This window comes from Lagopus muta, chromosome 6 (genome assembly GCF_023343835.1).
Source record: "Lagopus muta isolate bLagMut1 chromosome 6, bLagMut1 primary, whole genome shotgun sequence".
NCBI classification, from domain to species: domain Eukaryota; kingdom Metazoa; phylum Chordata; class Aves; order Galliformes; family Phasianidae; genus Lagopus; species Lagopus muta.
Genome location: NC_064438.1, coordinates 4,564,479 through 4,583,154, shown reverse-complemented (window position 1 = coordinate 4,583,154; position 18,676 = coordinate 4,564,479). Strand labels below are relative to the sequence as shown.

Sequence of the window (18,676 nt, the reverse complement as noted above, 5' to 3'; positions counted from 1 at the left end):
GTTAGAAACAAGCCACAGTAGCCAAAATTTTGTCATGCAGACCACAATGGATGGTCAATACATCCACTTTACATACTCAGATAACTAGTTGTGTGTCCTCAATTTTTCGTCACCACAGTGCCTAGACAGCACCAAGTGGTAGTAATTTTCTTCAGATCGCTGTGGAATGCAAAAGCATGACCACCATCCCATAGAGAGCTGAGCGTGTGAGTTAGAGAATTGCTAAGGATCTCCCGTGGCCTGTGACAGTCCTGTCTCTTCTGAACCTCATGGAATTCCTTTTGCACTGAGCCAGGACTTCAGCCTTTCATGGCTCAGACTCAACGGTGTGCTGGCTTACGAATCGGGAAGTAGAGGCAAATTCCTTTGTGTAGGAGGAGGTGCTATACAAGCAGCCTGCTTTCTTTATCCCAAGCAAGTAATCTAAGATGGAGTATGGATGTGAAAATCCTAAATAAGAAATTACCACTTGAGTTTTTGAAAATCATATTAATAATAATGATAATAATAGTTAGGATTTTTGTACTGTTTCCATTGTAATGTTCTTACATATTTTCCTCCGGTTTTGTTTTATAGCCTGAAGAGAAGTGCCAATCAGAGGTAAGAGCAGTTTGTGTTTGACAGGCATAAATATTCTGTCAAGACACCTCGTTTTCTGTCTTACTGTTCTACTGCTCCATATCACAGTGCAGTAAAGAGATCTCTTAAAATATACAGATTCGCAAGCTACGAAGAGAGTTGGATGCATCCCAAGAGAAGGTATCAGCTCTGACAACTCAGCTGACTGCAAATGTGAGTACAACTCAAAGGATAAACTCTTAACAGGGAATGCATTTAATGCGCCAGTTACCACTGCAGTTTTTGTAAATAATATAAAAAAACAACAACAATAACAACAGAAGAAATGTGAATAATATTCAGTTTGTATTACCTATGTATTTTAAAAAATAACTGCATGCATACGTGGCTCCTTATGAAAAATAACACACTCAGTCCTACTGATTTAACTTATGCCTTGCTTTATATACTGAATTATAGTGTTTGCTTTGCTTTAAAAGTCTGATAAAAACTGCATCTTCAGATATTGAGAGAGTCGTTGAAGACTGGCTCTTTTGTTTGTTATTTTGTAAGTAGTGCCTTGTTTTGATATTTGAGTGGGATGAGATACAAATGGCTGAAACTGGCAGGAATAAAAATGGATAGAAACTCGGATTGCAAAGCATTATGTTTTCCTATTCCATAAATAGAGTGATAGGTAATAGTGGCATAAGGGGCTGTGAGAATTAATTTACAGCTGCCTGAAGACTGAACATACCTGATTTTTGTCGGTGCAGGCAGTACGTCTGGAATTTGGTGTTTACACTTGGAGAAAAAAGAGTTGAAGCCAGGAAGTGTTGAGGCAATGTTATGCATGACCCTGAGCAAGTTTATTTGTGTGTTCTCTTCTGCAGTCACAGATAGAAGTAATCTAAAAAACAGAAGCTTGCTGCAAAAATAAGCAGTTCTAGGGTAAACAAGCTGCAGATGAGCAGTCATCAGCTTGGATCATACTGACATCCTCAGTTGTGGGAATAGATAAACGTAAGAGCACATGCTACTGAGGAGGACATTGGTGTCCATCAGCTCTTTGAATACTAAACTTGGCAAGATTCCCTTACATGTGCTGTTTGTTAATCCATGTAATCTGTTTGCTTTCTCTCTCTTTTTTTTTAAACTCTTGCAGTGTTTGGACGAGTATCAGCATTTCACACAGCCCCCACTGTTCTCTGCTTTCCCAACAGAAACTTTGCAGTCTGCTTTTTAAACAAATGTTTACATTTTCAAACACATGTAGCAATGGTTCCGCTTACTTCTTGCTATTTTCTCACTGCCTCAGATCTGCTTATTTTCATAGAGGCTGGTGGGAATGAGAGGTGCACATCCCTGTGTTATTGTACTGTTCGTGTTTGTTTGCAGTGTGAATGTGAGAGCTATTATTTCGGATAAGTCAGCCGTGTGCTGATGATGACCAAGTCTGGTATGGGTCTGTGCAGGGCTGTGCCATATATATCTGTTTGAGCCAATGTCCATTTCTGCTTGGAAAGATTTGAGACAGTTTTTTTGTTTTAGGTAGATTTTGAATTGAAAAATGAAATATTTGCTGTGGTACTTGTAGAATATTGTGGCTAATGAGACATACGTTGAGCTATGCCTATGTTCAGTTATTTCAACATGTGCATATCTATGTGTACAGTAATAATAATGCCTTACCATGGCACTGGAAACATAGCTCCCATTTATCAAGCTTTCCATCTTCTCAATCTACTCCTCCTTTATTTTACTTCTCAGTCATTTTCAATTCCTAATGCAGTTGACACTGGGTTTTCAGTGCTTCATGTGAAAAGAACAGAGGGTAATTCATAGAATCACATAATAGAATCATAGAGTGGCTTAGATTGAAAGGGACCTTGGAGATCATTGAGCTCCAACCCCGCTGCCATGGGAACTGGCCAAGTACCATGAAGTTCTGGATAATATTCAGCAGCTTGAACCTTCGTGGCAAGTCAGGTGCCCCCAGGTAGTGGAGAGACCACTGAGTTAGTTGCAGAGCATCAGCTGATGGAGCAGCTTGCAGACTAGCTGCAAGAGCTCAGTAGTGCTGTCTCTGTTCTGCAGCACAGCACGGTGAGCCTCTCTGCCTCCATGACTTCCAGCATCTTTCCACCTTAAGACAGATCTCTTTGTTTTAAGAATGACACTGGTAGAGTTAATTGTGCAGATTAATTACTGGCTCTCCTTTACAAGGAAAAGTTGATTGACTTGGACTGGGCACTGACTAGTAAGCTTGACCTGTTAGATAGGTTATATAGAAGAGTACTACAGTTTTAACCAACTTCCTATGTTTTCTAGTAAACATACAACTTAGAAACCTAAAAGTACTAATTTTCATGCATTTCATGATTTCAATATGGTGAATATCTAGGGCTAGAGCTTGATAACTAGTATAGAAAAGCCTTAATATGGAAATATCAGTGTCCTTGACTTGAAGTAGTCCACTGCTGTTTTGTGTGAAGCCTACTATCTCCTAGTGTTAGCAGTGTTTTCAGATATCTGATCTGTTTGCTTATCAGTGGTGGCCTAGCTATCTCTAGTCTGGTTTTCTTGGGAACTTCAGTTAGCATATCAGTGTGTGATAGCATTTTTATGACGTGATTTAGAACTGTTTTTGAAAAATACTTGTCCTTTGCTTTTTGTTTTTTGCTTTTGCAGATATTAAAACTGAAAACATTTTAGGAAACTTTTAGAGCTAATTACAATTCAAGACAATGGGAGTTTCATATATTACTACCAACATCTGGCAGCAAAAATAGGCAATTTTCTGTCCTTCAGCAGCACTCAGTTGCCTTGTTTGTCTGCAGATGCTTCATAAATTGTTAGGAGAAAATGAAGGTGGTGCATTTTCCAGCTTTACCTGTTTCACCCCAAAAGCACGCTTAATTTCACTTTTAACACCTTTACTTAAAGCATCTCCTGATTTACATTCTTTCACTGTATTTCACTTCTGTAATATGATTCTTGAACTAACATTAGTGTCAATGCTTTGATGCTTCAGAAGAGTTAAATAACAACCAGCCATATCTTTGGTCTCTGGAGCTTCTTACAGCATCTTCCTGCAGATTTTTGGAGTTCTTATATTTGGTTTAGTACAGATGACACAAATCTTCACTTTTCAATTAAAAATTAGTAGCATTCAAGAGAATCCTGAAAATTCTCTGAAGCAAATGTATTCTCTAACCTTTAATTTTCCATTTCAAATTCCAGTCTGGTTTTCTGTTGTGTAAATTCTGAATGCATGGGGAAAATATTGACACAGAAAATATTACTCCTTCTCTAATAGGAGGAAATGCCTGATCTGCCTTTGTAGAACTTGGTTTATATTGTAGGACTCAATTTATATTCTATTTATTGCTGTGTTTTGAAAACTTTTTAGGTTATTCTCCTAAAAATTACGTGTTAGTGGGTTTTCTGGGTTAAGTGGTTTTTTTTGTTTGTTTTGGTTTGGTTTTTGTACTCTCCAGGAAAAAGATTTAAACTTCTTGTAATATGTTCAGTGGCAAGAGTTGCATTAATTCTGAGGGTACATGCATCCCTAAGTAGCCTTATACAGGGCTATATAAGAGCCTTGTGCATAGCTAATGTAACAGCCCACGTAAAAAGTCAGAGTTGAAAAAGTCTGAGTTGAAAAATTAACAGCAAGAGATGTTTAGAACCATGGGTTGTTCTGCATCTTTTCTACTCCCTGCTTTTTGTGGTAGGAGGTCCTTCATGTCATTGCTTGCAGTTGCTTTGAGACGCAGCTCAATAACCAAGGAGGGCTTTCCATGCCTGTTTGGTGTCAGGAATATATCCAGGTGACAAGGCTCATTCCCTAAAATGTCTCTGAAAGCCTCCTGGTGTATCCTGGTAGATGGTTCCACAATACATACTCAGCCCTTTGACTCACTGCTATTTTCTCTGTATCGTCGTTTCGACAAACAGTGAAATGCAGTAGGCGATGTGTTCAAATACCTGCACAAATATTGTTTGGGAGAGAACCAAGTGCTTCTGTGTCATTTAATTTTCAGGCCCACCTTGTGGCAGCATTTGAGCAGAGTCTGGGAAACATGACGATCAGACTGCAGAGCCTCACCATGACAGCTGAACAAAAGGCAAGTGTAGAAGTACAATCGCAGAATCACAGAATCACCAAGGTTGGAAAGGACCTCCAGGATCATCCAGTCCAACTGTCCACCTATCACCAGTATTTCCTACTAAACCATGTCCCTCTGTACAACATCTAAACTCTGTTCACTCCACTCTCTGGGCCTGGCCTTCCAGCCAGTTTTTTACCCAACAAAGAGTGTACCTGTCCAAGCCAGAGGCTGCCAGCTTCTCCAGGAGAATACAAGGGGAGATAGTGTCAAAGGCTTTGCAGATTAAATACATTTCTTCCCTGTGCATTCACACTTGTGTCCAAAAGAAGTGCAGAGTGTTTTCTTGGACAGTGTATGTGGATATACATTGTTCCTCTACTACAGAGCATGTATATCTATTGTATTAAAATAACAAAGCTGTGTTGTGTCCTCTTGAGGATGTGCTTCCCCAGGTGTATACCAAACTTCATTTTTCTTTCGTTGGACATACATATTACAAAAATTCTGTCAAATCCCAGTGCTTGGACTGAAAGCTGGTGCAGCTAGGTACCATCTGCATATTCTGACATATCACCACTGTTTCCTTTTCTAAGGACTCTGAACTGAATGAGCTAAGGAAGACTATTGAACTACTGAAGAAGCAAAATGCTGCTGCCCAGGCTGCAATTAATGGAGTCATCAACACACCTGAGCTCAACTGCAAAGGTGAGAAGCAAGCACTGCGTATCATGACTGTGCAGTACTTGTGGAATTTGAGTATTTTTTTGGTAATATCTGATGCATGCAGCTCTACCTGTCAGAGATCTCGTGTGTGTCTCATGACTGTGCACTCCAGTTCCTTGATTTTATATAGTGTGGGGATTTGGAATGGATATCTGTGGAAATAGTGTGGTAAATCCTACAGAAATAAGTGAGTGTGTTAGAATTTGAGTGTGAGCTCACTGAATTTACTGTAAGTGTTCAGTGACTCACCCATCTAAATGCTCACGTGAAACACCAAAGAACCCCATTTCAGAACAGTCAAACACTTTATTTTCTTTGGTGTTTCCTGTAATTTTCTCCAATATGAAGTTTGAATACAGTCTTGTTGTATCTGACTTCTGTTACTTATCCCAATCATTTACAGTGGGATGAAATGCTGAAGGAGGTATTTGAGTGGTTTGGGTCTGAGATTTTGATCTCTTCATGAGAAATAAGCATGAGGAGCACTGCGTTGAAATAAACAGAACCTCAGCTAGGGTTGGTGATTGCTGAAGTGCTTTTTTCCTTTCAAACTCTTCATTTGAGATTAAATGATTAATACAGAATGTCATATTGAACACCTCCTCCATTGATGTGCAGGAACTGGAGCTGCTCAACCCACAGACCTGCGGATCCGAAGGCAGCACTCTTCAGATAGTGTCTCCAGCATTAACAGTGCTACCAGCCACTCTAGCGTGGGAAGCAACATAGAGAGTGATTCAAAGAAAAAGAAGAGGAAGAACTGGGTGAGTGTATGCTAATGGATCGTGTGTGGTTTATATAGAACTGTCGGAACATGCATGGTGAAGTCTAGCTGCTCAGCTCCTCCCTCCCCACATGCAGCAGGTCAGCACAAGAACTAGGTGCTGTTTAAATCCTGCGTAAATACCCTTTGGAAGACTTAATTGAGTTGTAAGTGATGTATATGCTTGTGTTGACTTTGTGTGGGATTGAATTTTATGTTAACAGCCAAAAGGCCGGTCCTAAAGTAGAAAGAGCTGTCAAAAATCAGTCTGGCTAAAAGTAGTACAGTGCCCAACCCCTCAGGGAAAGCTTCAAGTTTGTCATTAAAATAGAACAAGTCCACAATGAGAGATTTGTTATTTTTTTTCTTTTTGCCTTGTAGGCCTTTCTTCTGTTAAGTAAACATGTTAGACACTTCGAGAGCTCTATCTGGAATGTTAGTGTGCAGTTCTACACAAAAAAATACCAACATTTAAGAAATTACTGTGATAAACATACATTATTCAGGATTTTGCATTACTTACCTTTCATTTCCCATTTTTCCTTCTTTGCTCATCTTGTACTGTGTACAAGGTACCATGTACTGGAGGAAAGGTACAATATATTAAGCTCCATTTTGAATTAGACCATAAACTGCCTTAGTGACCTAGTCTGAATGTAGTTTGGACTAAAGTCCCTAGATCCCATACTAGCCAGTGAATCATTCCATCCCTTTCCTCCCACTGAATTTAGATCTCCCTGCATCTTTGGGGATCTTTTCTTTAGAACTACAAAATGTGGCTTGAGCTGGGAGAATCTTGATATATATCTGTACAGTGTCTCCTTGGAAATGTTTATGAAACCTCTTGTACTTAAAGTATTTCTTGAGCAGGCTCTTGTTTTTATTTCTCACAATTGTTTCATTTGAATATCTTGCTAGCTCCTCCGTAACTGTAGTATTGCTGCCCTCCTCCGAAAAGCACTGGTTAAAGGGAAGCAATGTCATCTCCTTGTGCAGGGTTATGCATTAATTATAGAAGGAGCAAATTGCTGTGTCTTCAAATTGTGGGCAACTCTTGTAGTTTTTTGTGACAAGCCTGCTGTAACCATTAAGCCTTAGATAAGGTAAAAACTTCTGAAATTTTTACTTTAGCTTCTATTCTTTGTCACTGTAATGTAGTGGGTCTCTATATCAGCCTACACTTCTCATTTGACCCAGAACTATTTAAAGGAGTTTAAGGAAACATTATGAAGATGACAGGACAGTGCTTTTATTGTGTTAAATGTGAATACATTGGTGCAAAACGAAGATTGAACATTAATCCAGAGAACAGCAGTCTGCCTTGCACTTAGTTAATTTCACAAACATTGATGTTGTTCTCTACCAAGAACCTTTTGTTACATATGGAAACAACATGGCTGTCCACTCAGGGCTGAAACGAGATTTTCAGCATTTCTCACTAGTCTTTGTCTAATGCAAAAATAACTTACAACACTGTTCACAACGTATAATTTTGAGATAGCCTTAGATTAATTCCTTATATTGTTTGGTAAATAGTAGGCACATTCAAAAAAAAAATTATTTGCAGGTGTGTAGAAAAGATTTGGTATTTTCAATATTTTCACTTGGTGGAATCCTGAAAGGAAACGCAAAATATGGAAGTAGCTGTTACGTCGAACGTTTCATCTGAGCCAAGGAGAAAATACAGCTGAAGTAGCTAAAGGGGCCTGGATCAAATATCTTCTTCAAGTGATGCAAAAATGACTGTATGTTGTTTGAAAAACCTGTTTTTAGAAAATACAAGGTTCCGGTTTTAAAGTAGCTCTTGTACTGTATTGATTATTGGTCATGTTTGTCTTAGAAATCCAAAGCTTTCCTTATTACAGGCTTTCTCTGTTAAAACTTGTCTTTTTTCCTTCCCCCCACTTCCTCTTGCTTGTGCTTCTTCCGGCAGGTCAATGAGGTAAGGAAGACCTACTTTAAACTATGAGATACAAAGCTAACCCATCCATTTACATGACTAACCATTTCAGCATCATTAACCTTGTCTGAGCCACATTATATTATAGCTGCAAGTTGTTACACCATTGCTCATTTCACTGAACATAATTTGCTGTAAAAAATTAAAAATAGGAAGCGCTGATGTCCAGCCCTATTGACCTTATTAATCTCATAAAGTAGTTAAGGAAAAAAGCTTTTTGATTCCCTTTTAGCGCTGTTAAAATCTGTGAGTATGGCTTTATTGTTTGGAATATTTGCATGTTGGAGTTTCAGTCTGTGGCCTTTTGTATGGATGCATTCTTCATGGTGTCTACTGCTGTGGTCTTGTATTTCAGTTACGCAGCTCCTTCAAGCAAGCTTTTGGTAAAAAGAAATCTCCCAAGTCAGCATCTTCTCATTCAGATATTGAGGAGATGACAGATTCTTCATTGCCTTCATCGCCAAAGCTGCCACACCATAATTCTACTGTTTCTACACCATTGCTGAGAGCTTCTCATTCTAATTCTCTGTAAGTGATTTCTATTTTTATTTTTTAAATGGAAAAATGGGTGGAAAGCATCTTAGTACGCAGTTAAAGGAAAAGAGCAAAATCGTGCTTTTGATAGGTCCAGCGTTTATATGCTAGTTCTGTGGGACATCTCTAGGCTGCTTTGTAGAAACAAACAATGGCAAAGTATATCTTAAAACATCCCATCCTGTTGATTCCTCTGAATGGGAATCTACAAATCTGTGAAAGGACTACAAGAGTTTGACAGCTTTTTGGTTATGTGCACTGCTAAAACCAGACCGCAGTGGAAGCTGTAGCGGGTCCAGCAGGGTAGTCTTGTACACATGTGCTGGTCTGCTCCTACTGGTTGGCCCTACTCCTGAGCAATACTTGCTTTATCTCCCAGAGAAGGGGCTGTTTTTGGCTAAGTGGATTTGATAAAGTCCTTAACCATGTCATAATGGCAAAACAATGAGCAAAGAGCAAACATTTTAACTGGTATTTATTTTGAATGTCCTGTACCCTAAGGAGAACACAGGGAAAGATGGAAGAGTTTAATTTCTATATTTGGGGAATTAAAGACATGTGAGCTGACTTCCAACTTCATACCTTTGCATTAGCATCCAGGAAGCTAAAAATCATTGCATCTTTACTGTGGGATAGATATTTCACTGGGGAGCTTCCTCTGCAAAACATACCGAGTATGAATAGTATGAATAGTGACCTTGGAGTGCAGAACTAATTGGATCTCTGGCTGCTAATGATACAACCAGGCCAAGTCCGGGATTTTGTTTTCTCTCTTGGCTAAAGATAACACATTTTATAATAATCTGCAGTGATGGAGTCCCCAGTTAAACTGACAAATTCAAATAAAGGCAAGAACTTACTGAAGATCAAATGGCATGGTTTACTGATATGGCTGAACACTTAACAGCTTGTTTCTGTTGGGCAGAAACCCCCACATCCTCCCCCATCTGCTCCTTCCCTTACACTGGTTCTTCCGCTCATCAGACAATTCCACTAAGCTAATGGAACAAGCTAAATTATGTGAAAAGTAGTTTAATGGAAATGTGAACAGTTTTTCCCCAGGTTGCTGAGTTGGATCAGCTCAGTGGAGTGATCAGACTCAGCTGAGCATCAGAGCTGGTGTAAGCACAGGGGCATGACAGCAGCACAGCACGGCTGGCAAGCAGAGGAGTGAGACAGAGATCTGCTCCTTTTGGTGGTAGCAAGATATTTACATCAATCAGTCAATAAAGGCTCATCAATATCACCAAACCATGCTCTCCTGTCTGTGTTTGTATGTGAATGAGATGTTGATTTTAAATTCTGAACTTCTGTTCTGTTGCTTAGCTAACTTTACAGTCAAGGTCACGGGCATTCGTGATGGTTCATTTGGGCCACCTGTGAAATAAAGTTTAAAATGGCCACCCTGAGCTGTTTGTGAGTCTAAACTTGCATTTACAGTGATCTTAGAGAACTTTATAAAATAGATTTTGTGTGTCTTCTATCAGTAACTTCTCCACTTGGGCAGGATAAACAAATACAGAAAGTTATAAGAGGCCGTATTGTAAAACATTTCAAATAGCCCTGCAGCCTTGTAGATGCCATAGAAAACTTCAGCCTGATTTCTGTTCCATTGTACTTAAGTATGCAGACTTGAAGTTTTGCCTGCTGCTTTCACGTGAAGAGATGAAAGAAAATATCAGTAGTTTCCAGTGGAATGATAGCAAAGAAATGCCAATATCAGAAGATAATTCCCCATGAATTTTTTTAAAGCTTCTCCATTCTCTTGAATCTAATTTGTTGAGTTTCTCGTGACTATGGCGAATTGGGCTTTAGAACTCTGAGGCCAGAAGATTGTTAAATGATGGTCCCTTCCATCCTCAATCAAAATGCACTATGCGTACTTCTCATCTTGAAAAGAAAGCAAAAAGCCTAAACACAAGAAAAGGAGAGCAAAAGGAAAACCTGTGTATTTCGGCATACCAGCTTTCTGGTGGAGAAAACGTCCCTCATTAACCTGATTTAAGGAGACACATTGTAAGAAAAACATCCCTCAAAGCGTGCAGCTGTGTAGTTCATCTTTGTATAGATTCACTTATGAATGTGCTGCAATGTTACTCATCTGGATTTGTTCTGATTTTTTTTTTTTTTTGGTGGGAAGAGGGAATTAAAATGCCACCAAAAATGTTTTGAGCATGAGTGCTTTAAAGCAAATGGGAATTTATCATGCTTGAATAGGTGTAGAGTTCCAAAGCCCTCCAGAATATTTCAGGAAACATTTAAAGCTTACACCTGGTGGGCTTTAAATCTTTCTGTAAAATCATCAATCTTCATCCAACTGCTGCTACTACTTGCACCTGCACCTCCTTCATTTACTTAGATTTTGCCTTTAAGATAGTTCTTTCCTGGCAACTACCAAGAATGAAATTTTGTTGGTCTCTTATGTTTCCATGACCTATTTACCATCTGGTTTATGGTATCACTAATGAAATGAGCCCAAATGCTCCCTGTAGAATAAAAAGTGGTGGTTTTTTTCCTCTTTTATTACTAAGTGCTGGTGAAGCATCACCTAAAAAGTTACACGTGCTACAGTTCATGTCTGCTTTTCATTCTTTCCCAGTATTTCTGAATGCACAGACAGTGAAGCTGAAACAGTCATGCAGTTACGCAATGAGCTAAGAGACAAGGAGATGAAGTTGACTGACATTCGTCTAGAAGCCCTTAGCTCTGCTCATCAGCTCGACCAGCTTCGGGAGGCAATGAACAGAATGCAGGTAGGAAATGACCACCTCAAATATCACAGTGTATGTTGATGTGTTAAAAGCTGCCCGTCCCACCACGCAATAAATATCTGAAGGAAGGTAAATGTGAAGTTCTTGAATGCACATTAAAAATTGTGTTTAGTTTTGTAATGGTGGTAAACTTTAGACCTTCATAAAAAAGCTTGAGCTCATGATTTCTCCCTCCCTGAACACTGCGGCACTTATCTGTTCCAACCCTAGAAGGCTATGGGGAAACCATTCCATTGGCCTATTTAAAAAATTCCCAAGCCATCTGCCTTAAAGAAGCTGCACTTCAGTGCTTATTGAATTCCCACATATTTGTGTTTGGTAAAACACTTAGAAAAGTTTTATGGAAGGGATGTTATACTAATTAAAATCATTAATGTGTTACAGTAAATTAAAATAATGTGAAAATGACATTCCTACTAAACTACTATATCTTCTGAAGTTGCTTATCCAGCTCTTTTTTAAGAGTGTTTTCACCATGCCTTCTAACTACTGATTTGTCTTTTCAAGAGTGAAATCGAGAAGTTAAAAGCAGAAAATGATCGACTGAAATCTGAAAACCACGGCAGCTGCAGCAGGGCTCAGTCTCAGGCTTCCATTTCTTCCTCTCCAAGGCATTCAGTGGGTCTCTCTCAACACAGTTTGAACCTCACGGAGTCGTCTAGTCTCGGTGAGTTTAATGAGAAAGATGGCGGGCAGGTTTTATCCTGCTCTTGGAAAGTTTGGTTTGGTTAGCTGTGGAAAAATGAAAGCATGAAGATTATAAACAGCTATGGTGTGGAAATATGTCAGGAGCTGGCAAAAAGCCTTCTTTTAAAATGTCATCGTAGATTTGCTACGCCCTATACTGGAGTTGTCCAATTATGACCTCAGCTGCTGAGAGTTGCGATCAGAACCATTGAATGGGGGATACTTTGTAGGAAGGAAAATACAGAGTAATTGACTAATACTTTTCAATGACCATCTTTTTTTAAGAGTGATCTTGATATTTAGAAAGGAAGTCAGTGAACCTGGTTTTCATCTTTTACCTCCAGGCACGAGAAGCTCAGATATGTTGTGTTCGACTGCGGTAGTAACATAAAGCAGAATAGCTTTCATTGTTAAGATACAGCTATGAAGCTTTTCATGTTTTCTCTTCACAGACATGCTGTTAGATGACACTGGTGATGGCTCTGCCCGCAAGGAAGGAGGCAGACATGTCAAAATAGTTGTCAGCTTTCAGGATGAAATGAAATGGAAGGAGGTAAGTTGTATTTTGTCCCAAGCTTTGACATACAAGTGACTTTGTCTTTGAATTCTGTGCTATGTTATTATCTGGTTTGGAGGCTTCTATTGAAAAATACTTTTAAAATGTGAAAAACTTAAAATAAATATATATTTTTTTAACAAAATAGTTTACTGGAGTATTAGTAGTGATAGACAAAGCACTTGAGCTCTCACTTCTGTAGAAATGCTGAAAGCCAAAAATACTAGTTCAGGTTGTCTGGTGTCTCATCTGCAGTGGCTTTCTATTTTACAGTTTCTCTTTGGTACCATCGGCACTGGCTGTGAACCAGTGTTAGTAATCCAGGCTTGCTAGGCTTTGTGTCAGTGGTGGAGCTGATAATGTTACAAGTTAAGCTTTTCAGGATCTTTGAAAAACAGGTCAGTTTTTCAGCTTCAGGGAGTTAGCAGGCTAATCTGCACATTGGGATGGTGTATATTTAAGACTGATATGTTAAAAGCTGCACAAAGCTCTTGGGCCCTTGTATTATTTAAGATTAAATAAAAAATGAGCTAATAATGGAGATGATCTAGGGGAAGTTGCAGTGAAATGCTAGAAGCAACGATAGGCCACAAGAACTTGTTAGATCCAATAACTGGTTCAAGTTGTCCTCTTTGATACATCTATCACATTTTGAATCTGCTGTCTTTTAGATGTTCTTCATTCTCAAGTAATGTAAAAAATCTTATGTTACAATATATTTGTAATATGTTTACAAATACTGTCAAATTGCAGCCCGCTTCATGTGAGTATTCATGCACAAATGTACTGCAGTGACATTACTGCCTCGCATTGAGCACTTGTCAAAGTGCATAAGGTGTATGCACTTGTGCATGTTTCATGAATTATGAAATAATTTGATGTCCTTTGTAAGAGAGGACAAAGATTTGAATGAGCAGAAACAAAGTCAGCTCAGCTGATCTTTCTATTAAATACCAATTTCCATCAATAAATTACAGCCCTGGGCAAGCACATTAACAGTAAAACAGTGTTGCTAATTCTGTTGGACTCCACTGAGTGCACTGTTAGTAGTGGAAATGATTCTTGACATTTTAGCTGAACTTGGAGCCTTATGACAGAAATAGTTTTTCTTCAGTGAATGTTTCACAGTGAGTGCAGCTATGAAGGAATAAAAAAATGAAGTATATTCTATTTTCTTTATCTGCTGTAGAAATCAGAAGCGAAATGCTATAATATACTGAATGTAAAGCACACATTACAGATATACCTAGAATGTCACTATGTTTCTATGCACATTTCTATGCAGCATTTCTAGAAGTAAATCAGATAAATCTTGGAAGTGCTACATTTTGGATTGTGAAATCATGGACAGACGCATGTTGTGAATGTCTGCCTAGAATTTTCCCACATGGTTTTTGATAAGCTGTAATCTTCTCAGGGGTTTTGGAGTTGTTTGTGGATTTATTAATAAACGCCTTTAACTTATCACTGGGTACCACTGAAGCATTCCCTAGATTTGAGTCTCCAACACTGTGAGAAACTTACAGGGAAAAGAAGAATTTTGTATGGTATTCAGATTTTACTGTGAGGTGAAGCAACACAACTACACCAAGATTTTAAACTTAAACAGACTTGACTGACACTGTAAAGATTTATTTGTTAACTAAATAAATCCATGTTTGTTTGCATTTAGGATTCAAGGCCTCGCTCCTTCCTCATAGGCTGCATTGGAGTGAGTGGGAAGACCAAATGGGATGTTCTGGATGGCGTTGTTAGACGGTTGTTTAAGGTCAGTAAGTAACATCTGCTCTCTGCTTCAAGTGTCCAATTAGTATTCACACAGTATTTCACAACAGGAGATCTGTACGGAGTCTCAGATGTATGTACTGCTGTGAGTTTGGGTGTACGTCCAAGCAGTGCTGAGTTGTACAGAGAGGTGATATATAACTTGAGACAAGTCTTCTAACTTTATTTTCCATAGTTTCCTCACATGTTAGCTTCGTAGCAGTTACTTGCCTATTCTCTATGCTTTATGTTTGAGGATTAGCTTGTTATTTTAAACTGGCTTTGGACAGCATCAAGTAGTATTTAACTCAGGGTGATTATTGTCATGGCATAGACCCTACAGGCACAGCAATTTCAATGTCTTGTAGACTTTCCCCTTCTTTTTTCACCATAGGAGTACATCATTCACGTGGATCCAGTGAGTCAGCTGGGACTGAATTCAGACAGTGTTCTGGGTTACAGCATTGGAGAGATCAAACGCACAAACAGTGCTGAGACACCTGAGCTGTTGCCCTGTGGCTATCTGGTTGGAGAAAACAATACTATTTCAGTTACCATCAAAGGTAATGATGTTTGATCAGTCCATTGTAGTTGTCAGTAATTACGGTTTTATCAAAGCATACTGTGTCAGGAAATACAGAGGAGTAGAAAAGTTTTTATTGCCTTTATTTTTCCCATCCTTTCCTTTTAATTACTCACCGTTCTGTTTTCATTTGATTAAGGCAGCACTTGGAGACTATAAAATTAGTAGATCTTCAGTCTGTAACAATAGCAATAATTCTACACACTTAGCAGCTTTCTCCAGACCTCTTAAATTGGTGCCTGAAGTTGTACTGCAGAGCACATCACATCACAGGCAATGCAGTGGAATTGCTTAAGCAGCAAGTATGCTTTGAAATCAATAAAGCCTCAGAATTTCAGTCAGCTGTTTGTAACAGACCTACTTGGCATTTCCTTAATGTGGAGTAAAAAGGACAATTTAACTTGCTTGATTCATCTCACCTGATAGTCCCTCCTTCAGAGCCAACAGGGAGAGAGCCTGGAATTCATAATATATTTAACCCCGGATCTTTGAAAGCAAGTTTTTCAAAATGTATTGTTTTCAAAATTCTCATCAATGTGATTGAGCGTATTATGCTGATGAGAATTTAATGTTCTGTGACACTGAAATTCTCAGAGGCCTTTTTTGTACGAAAACTATTGTATGGACTTGGGGTTGAGGAGAAGTCCCCAGTCACTGCAGTCTATCAGCTTGCTCACAGTACTTGTGAACACTGCCAAGCACTACAGCTCAACTTTGAAGTCTGACTGCACATTCAGAAGTGTTTCCATTTCTGAATATTATTGCAAAAAATCATTTCCTTGTGTTAAAAATCAGCAGTCAGGGAGGCAAAATAAGTCATGAGATATCTCAGTTTGCTGAGAGCCCCAAATATTCTGCTTATGTAGGGTGCATTGTCCAAGAGTATAACTCCAAGTGAAATACTGCTCAACGACTGCCATACCTATGAAGTTGCAGTCTTGTCTTATGCTTAACTTGCAGTGGCTTGACTTGCACATTAGAGGTTCGTACATGGTAACATTTTTCAATAAGATATGAATGTATTTAATCAATTTATGGGAAACCAGTTACTCACATACACCTTCAAGGTACAAAGCTGCCTATATAAATATTTAATATTCCATGTAACCATCGAGGTGCAAACATTTCTCTGTCTGATCTGCCAACTTCCCTTTCTTCTGTTTATTTTGAAGCACTGTGTGTTTTGTCTGAGCCAATTCTGCCTAAAGTGATTGCTGACATGGCATAAATGCTTATCAGTAGAAGTTTTATGTTAGAAGAGATAGCTATCAGCAGGCAGAGAAGGAGTTTAATTAGAAGTGTTTGGGAAATCAGGGGGAGTTGATGATAGCTGCTTTTTTGTTTGTTTAGTGATTCAAAAGTAAACAGGTAAATTCTGGAGGAATGTGTGCTGCGCATGACAAAATAGTCTAAAACAGATGGCTCACGTGTGAAAGATGTAGCCTGGAAATCATTGCATGGCAAAATTTCATAGAATCATAGAATGGCTTGAAGGGACCCCAAGGATCACCAAGTTCCAAACCCTCTGCTGCAGGCAGGGCCACCAACCTCCATATCTAATACCAGACCAGGCTGTCCAGGGCCCCATCCAACCTGGCCTTGAACACCTCCAGGGATGGGGCATCCACAGCCTCTCCGGGCAGCTGTTCCAGCACCTCACCACTCACTTGGTAAAGAACTTCCCCCTGACATCCAGCCTAAATCTTCCCTCCGAGGACACAATGAGACGCAGCAGAGTGCTTTTAGAACTGGGACAGCTGAAGGAAAATCCAGGTGAAGCTCACAGCTCACTTCTGCATGTTTTTGTGTGGGCTGTTCCCTGTCGTGAGAGATAGCAGAGCAGGGAAGGGATTTCCCTCTGAAATAATAACTCGCTTGGTCAGGTTGGATCAACAACAACAAAAAGCTTAGAACTATGCAGGTAACCTGGATACAAAATAGGAATTCCTACAGATGCCGCATCTCTTTCCGTTGCAGGCGTCTGCGAAAACAGCTTGGACTGCCTGGTGTTTGAATCACTGATCCCAAAGCCCATCCTGCAGCGCTACGTCTCTCTCCTGCTGGAACACCGGAGGATTATCTTGTCTGGCCCCAGTGGCACTGGTAAAACATACCTAGCAAACAGGCTCTCTGAGTATATGGTCCTGCGGGAGGGCAGGGAGCTGGCTGACGGAATTATTGCAACCTTCAACGTGGACCATAAGTCCAGCAAGGTGAGAACACAGAAATCACTGCTTGTGCAGTACCATTATCCCAAAGGAGCAATATTTAAGGTTTTCAGAACTGCAGATTCACCCGGTGAGGGGCGTGCAATAGCAGGCTTCCAGGTGTGCATTTGAACACTGAGAGGTGCTAGGATTTTCAGGTGGCCTGAGGGTTGCTGTGGACATTAAACGCCTGCATCAAATTCTTAGCAACTTAAGAAGTCCCTATTGCAAGTGAACATTTTTCTCAAAAAACACAGAATGCATCTCCAGGCTGCCAGAATTCCTGCAGCTACAGGTATCAGCAGTGGTAATCTGCATATGTTGTCTCTGTAGTTACTGTTGTCCAGACGCATTCCTGAGCTCCTAAGGCATGTCTCTGTTTTTATGTGCTTTGGGTTTTGCCAAATATACCTTCAGTGAATGTCTAGGCTAAAAAATAATTATAATAAAAAAGCAGCATGTTTGATGGCCTTAGGCAAATCTTGCTGGGGGAAAAGGGATGGTTGAGACTGCGGTTGTGGGCCACTGGTTCAATTTGAGATGCGCTGTGCAGTTAGTGCTCTAAGGATGGTGAGAGCATTTCAGCCACACACAGTCACCCTGCAGTAGTACTCTGAGCTCATCATTCTTACTGAAGGTATCTAAATTTGGTCTCTACTGGGGAGTACTTTATACCAGATTGATTTGGTCTGGTTTGTTTTGGTATAAGCATGGTTGCAAGACCAGAGAACAAACCTAGCTGGAATGAAAGTGCCTCTCTTGCTTGGTGTGTAGAGATTACAGTACGTTCCTGAAAAAGAAAAATATATTTCAGTCTTCTAAATGTCATATTAGGACAGCACAAATGAGACAAGAAAAAAAAAATTAAATGGAAAGACAGAATCTTAACCCTCTAGGTCCTTATCTCATACATATCTCTGGATGTTCAATGTAACCTAAGTAAGAGAAGGAAAGCCAGATTTTTCTGCTTCCTCAGTGGGCAAGAGACAGTGGTCTCCTTCTTTAGATTTCTTGGCAACATCACTAACTAATTTATCTTAACTGTTTTTTTTCAAGACATATGATGAAATCTCTGGGGTTTTTTGTTCTTTGTTTTCATTGTGTGCCATGCAGGAACTCCGCCAATACCTGTCCAACCTAGCAGACCAGTGTAATAGTGAAAATAATGCTGTAGATATGCCTCTTGTAATCATTTTGGACAACTTGCATCATGTTAGCTCCCTAGGAGAGATCTTCAACGGACTTCTAAATTGCAAGTACCACAAATGGTAAGCAGATCTTAGAACACATGCCACATCCAAGAATGACATTTCCTAAGTATGTCCTGAAAAAGGAAGTCTAGATTGGTCTGGTAAAGAGGGCTGAGATGGCCAGACCATCCATATTATGGACAGCACTTCACAGATACTCTCTTCATTAAATAATCAGTTCTTCTGTAATCGATAATTTAAAAAT

At 39.5% G+C, this 18,676-nt stretch overlaps 1 protein-coding gene across 4 annotated transcripts in view; it reads left to right on the top strand.

The window, feature by feature from the left end:
- The window catches only part of NAV2 (neuron navigator 2), a 311,161-nt gene that overhangs the window by 281,927 nt on the left and 10,558 nt on the right, over positions 1 to 18,676 (top strand). For all 4 annotated transcript variants that reach the window (XM_048948752.1, XM_048948751.1, XM_048948750.1 and 1 more), the window contains 13 exons: positions 577 to 600; positions 718 to 792; positions 4,605 to 4,688; positions 5,267 to 5,378; positions 6,015 to 6,160; positions 8,475 to 8,647; positions 11,253 to 11,406; positions 11,932 to 12,091; positions 12,564 to 12,664; positions 14,340 to 14,435; positions 14,826 to 14,994; positions 16,992 to 17,227; positions 18,335 to 18,489. In XM_048948752.1, coding sequence (XP_048804709.1) covers positions 577 to 600; positions 718 to 792; positions 4,605 to 4,688; positions 5,267 to 5,378; positions 6,015 to 6,160; positions 8,475 to 8,647; positions 11,253 to 11,406; positions 11,932 to 12,091; positions 12,564 to 12,664; positions 14,340 to 14,435; positions 14,826 to 14,994; positions 16,992 to 17,227; positions 18,335 to 18,489 — 1,685 coding nt within the window. The remainder of the gene's footprint in view (positions 1 to 576; positions 601 to 717; positions 793 to 4,604; positions 4,689 to 5,266; positions 5,379 to 6,014; positions 6,161 to 8,474; positions 8,648 to 11,252; positions 11,407 to 11,931; positions 12,092 to 12,563; positions 12,665 to 14,339; positions 14,436 to 14,825; positions 14,995 to 16,991; positions 17,228 to 18,334; positions 18,490 to 18,676) is intronic.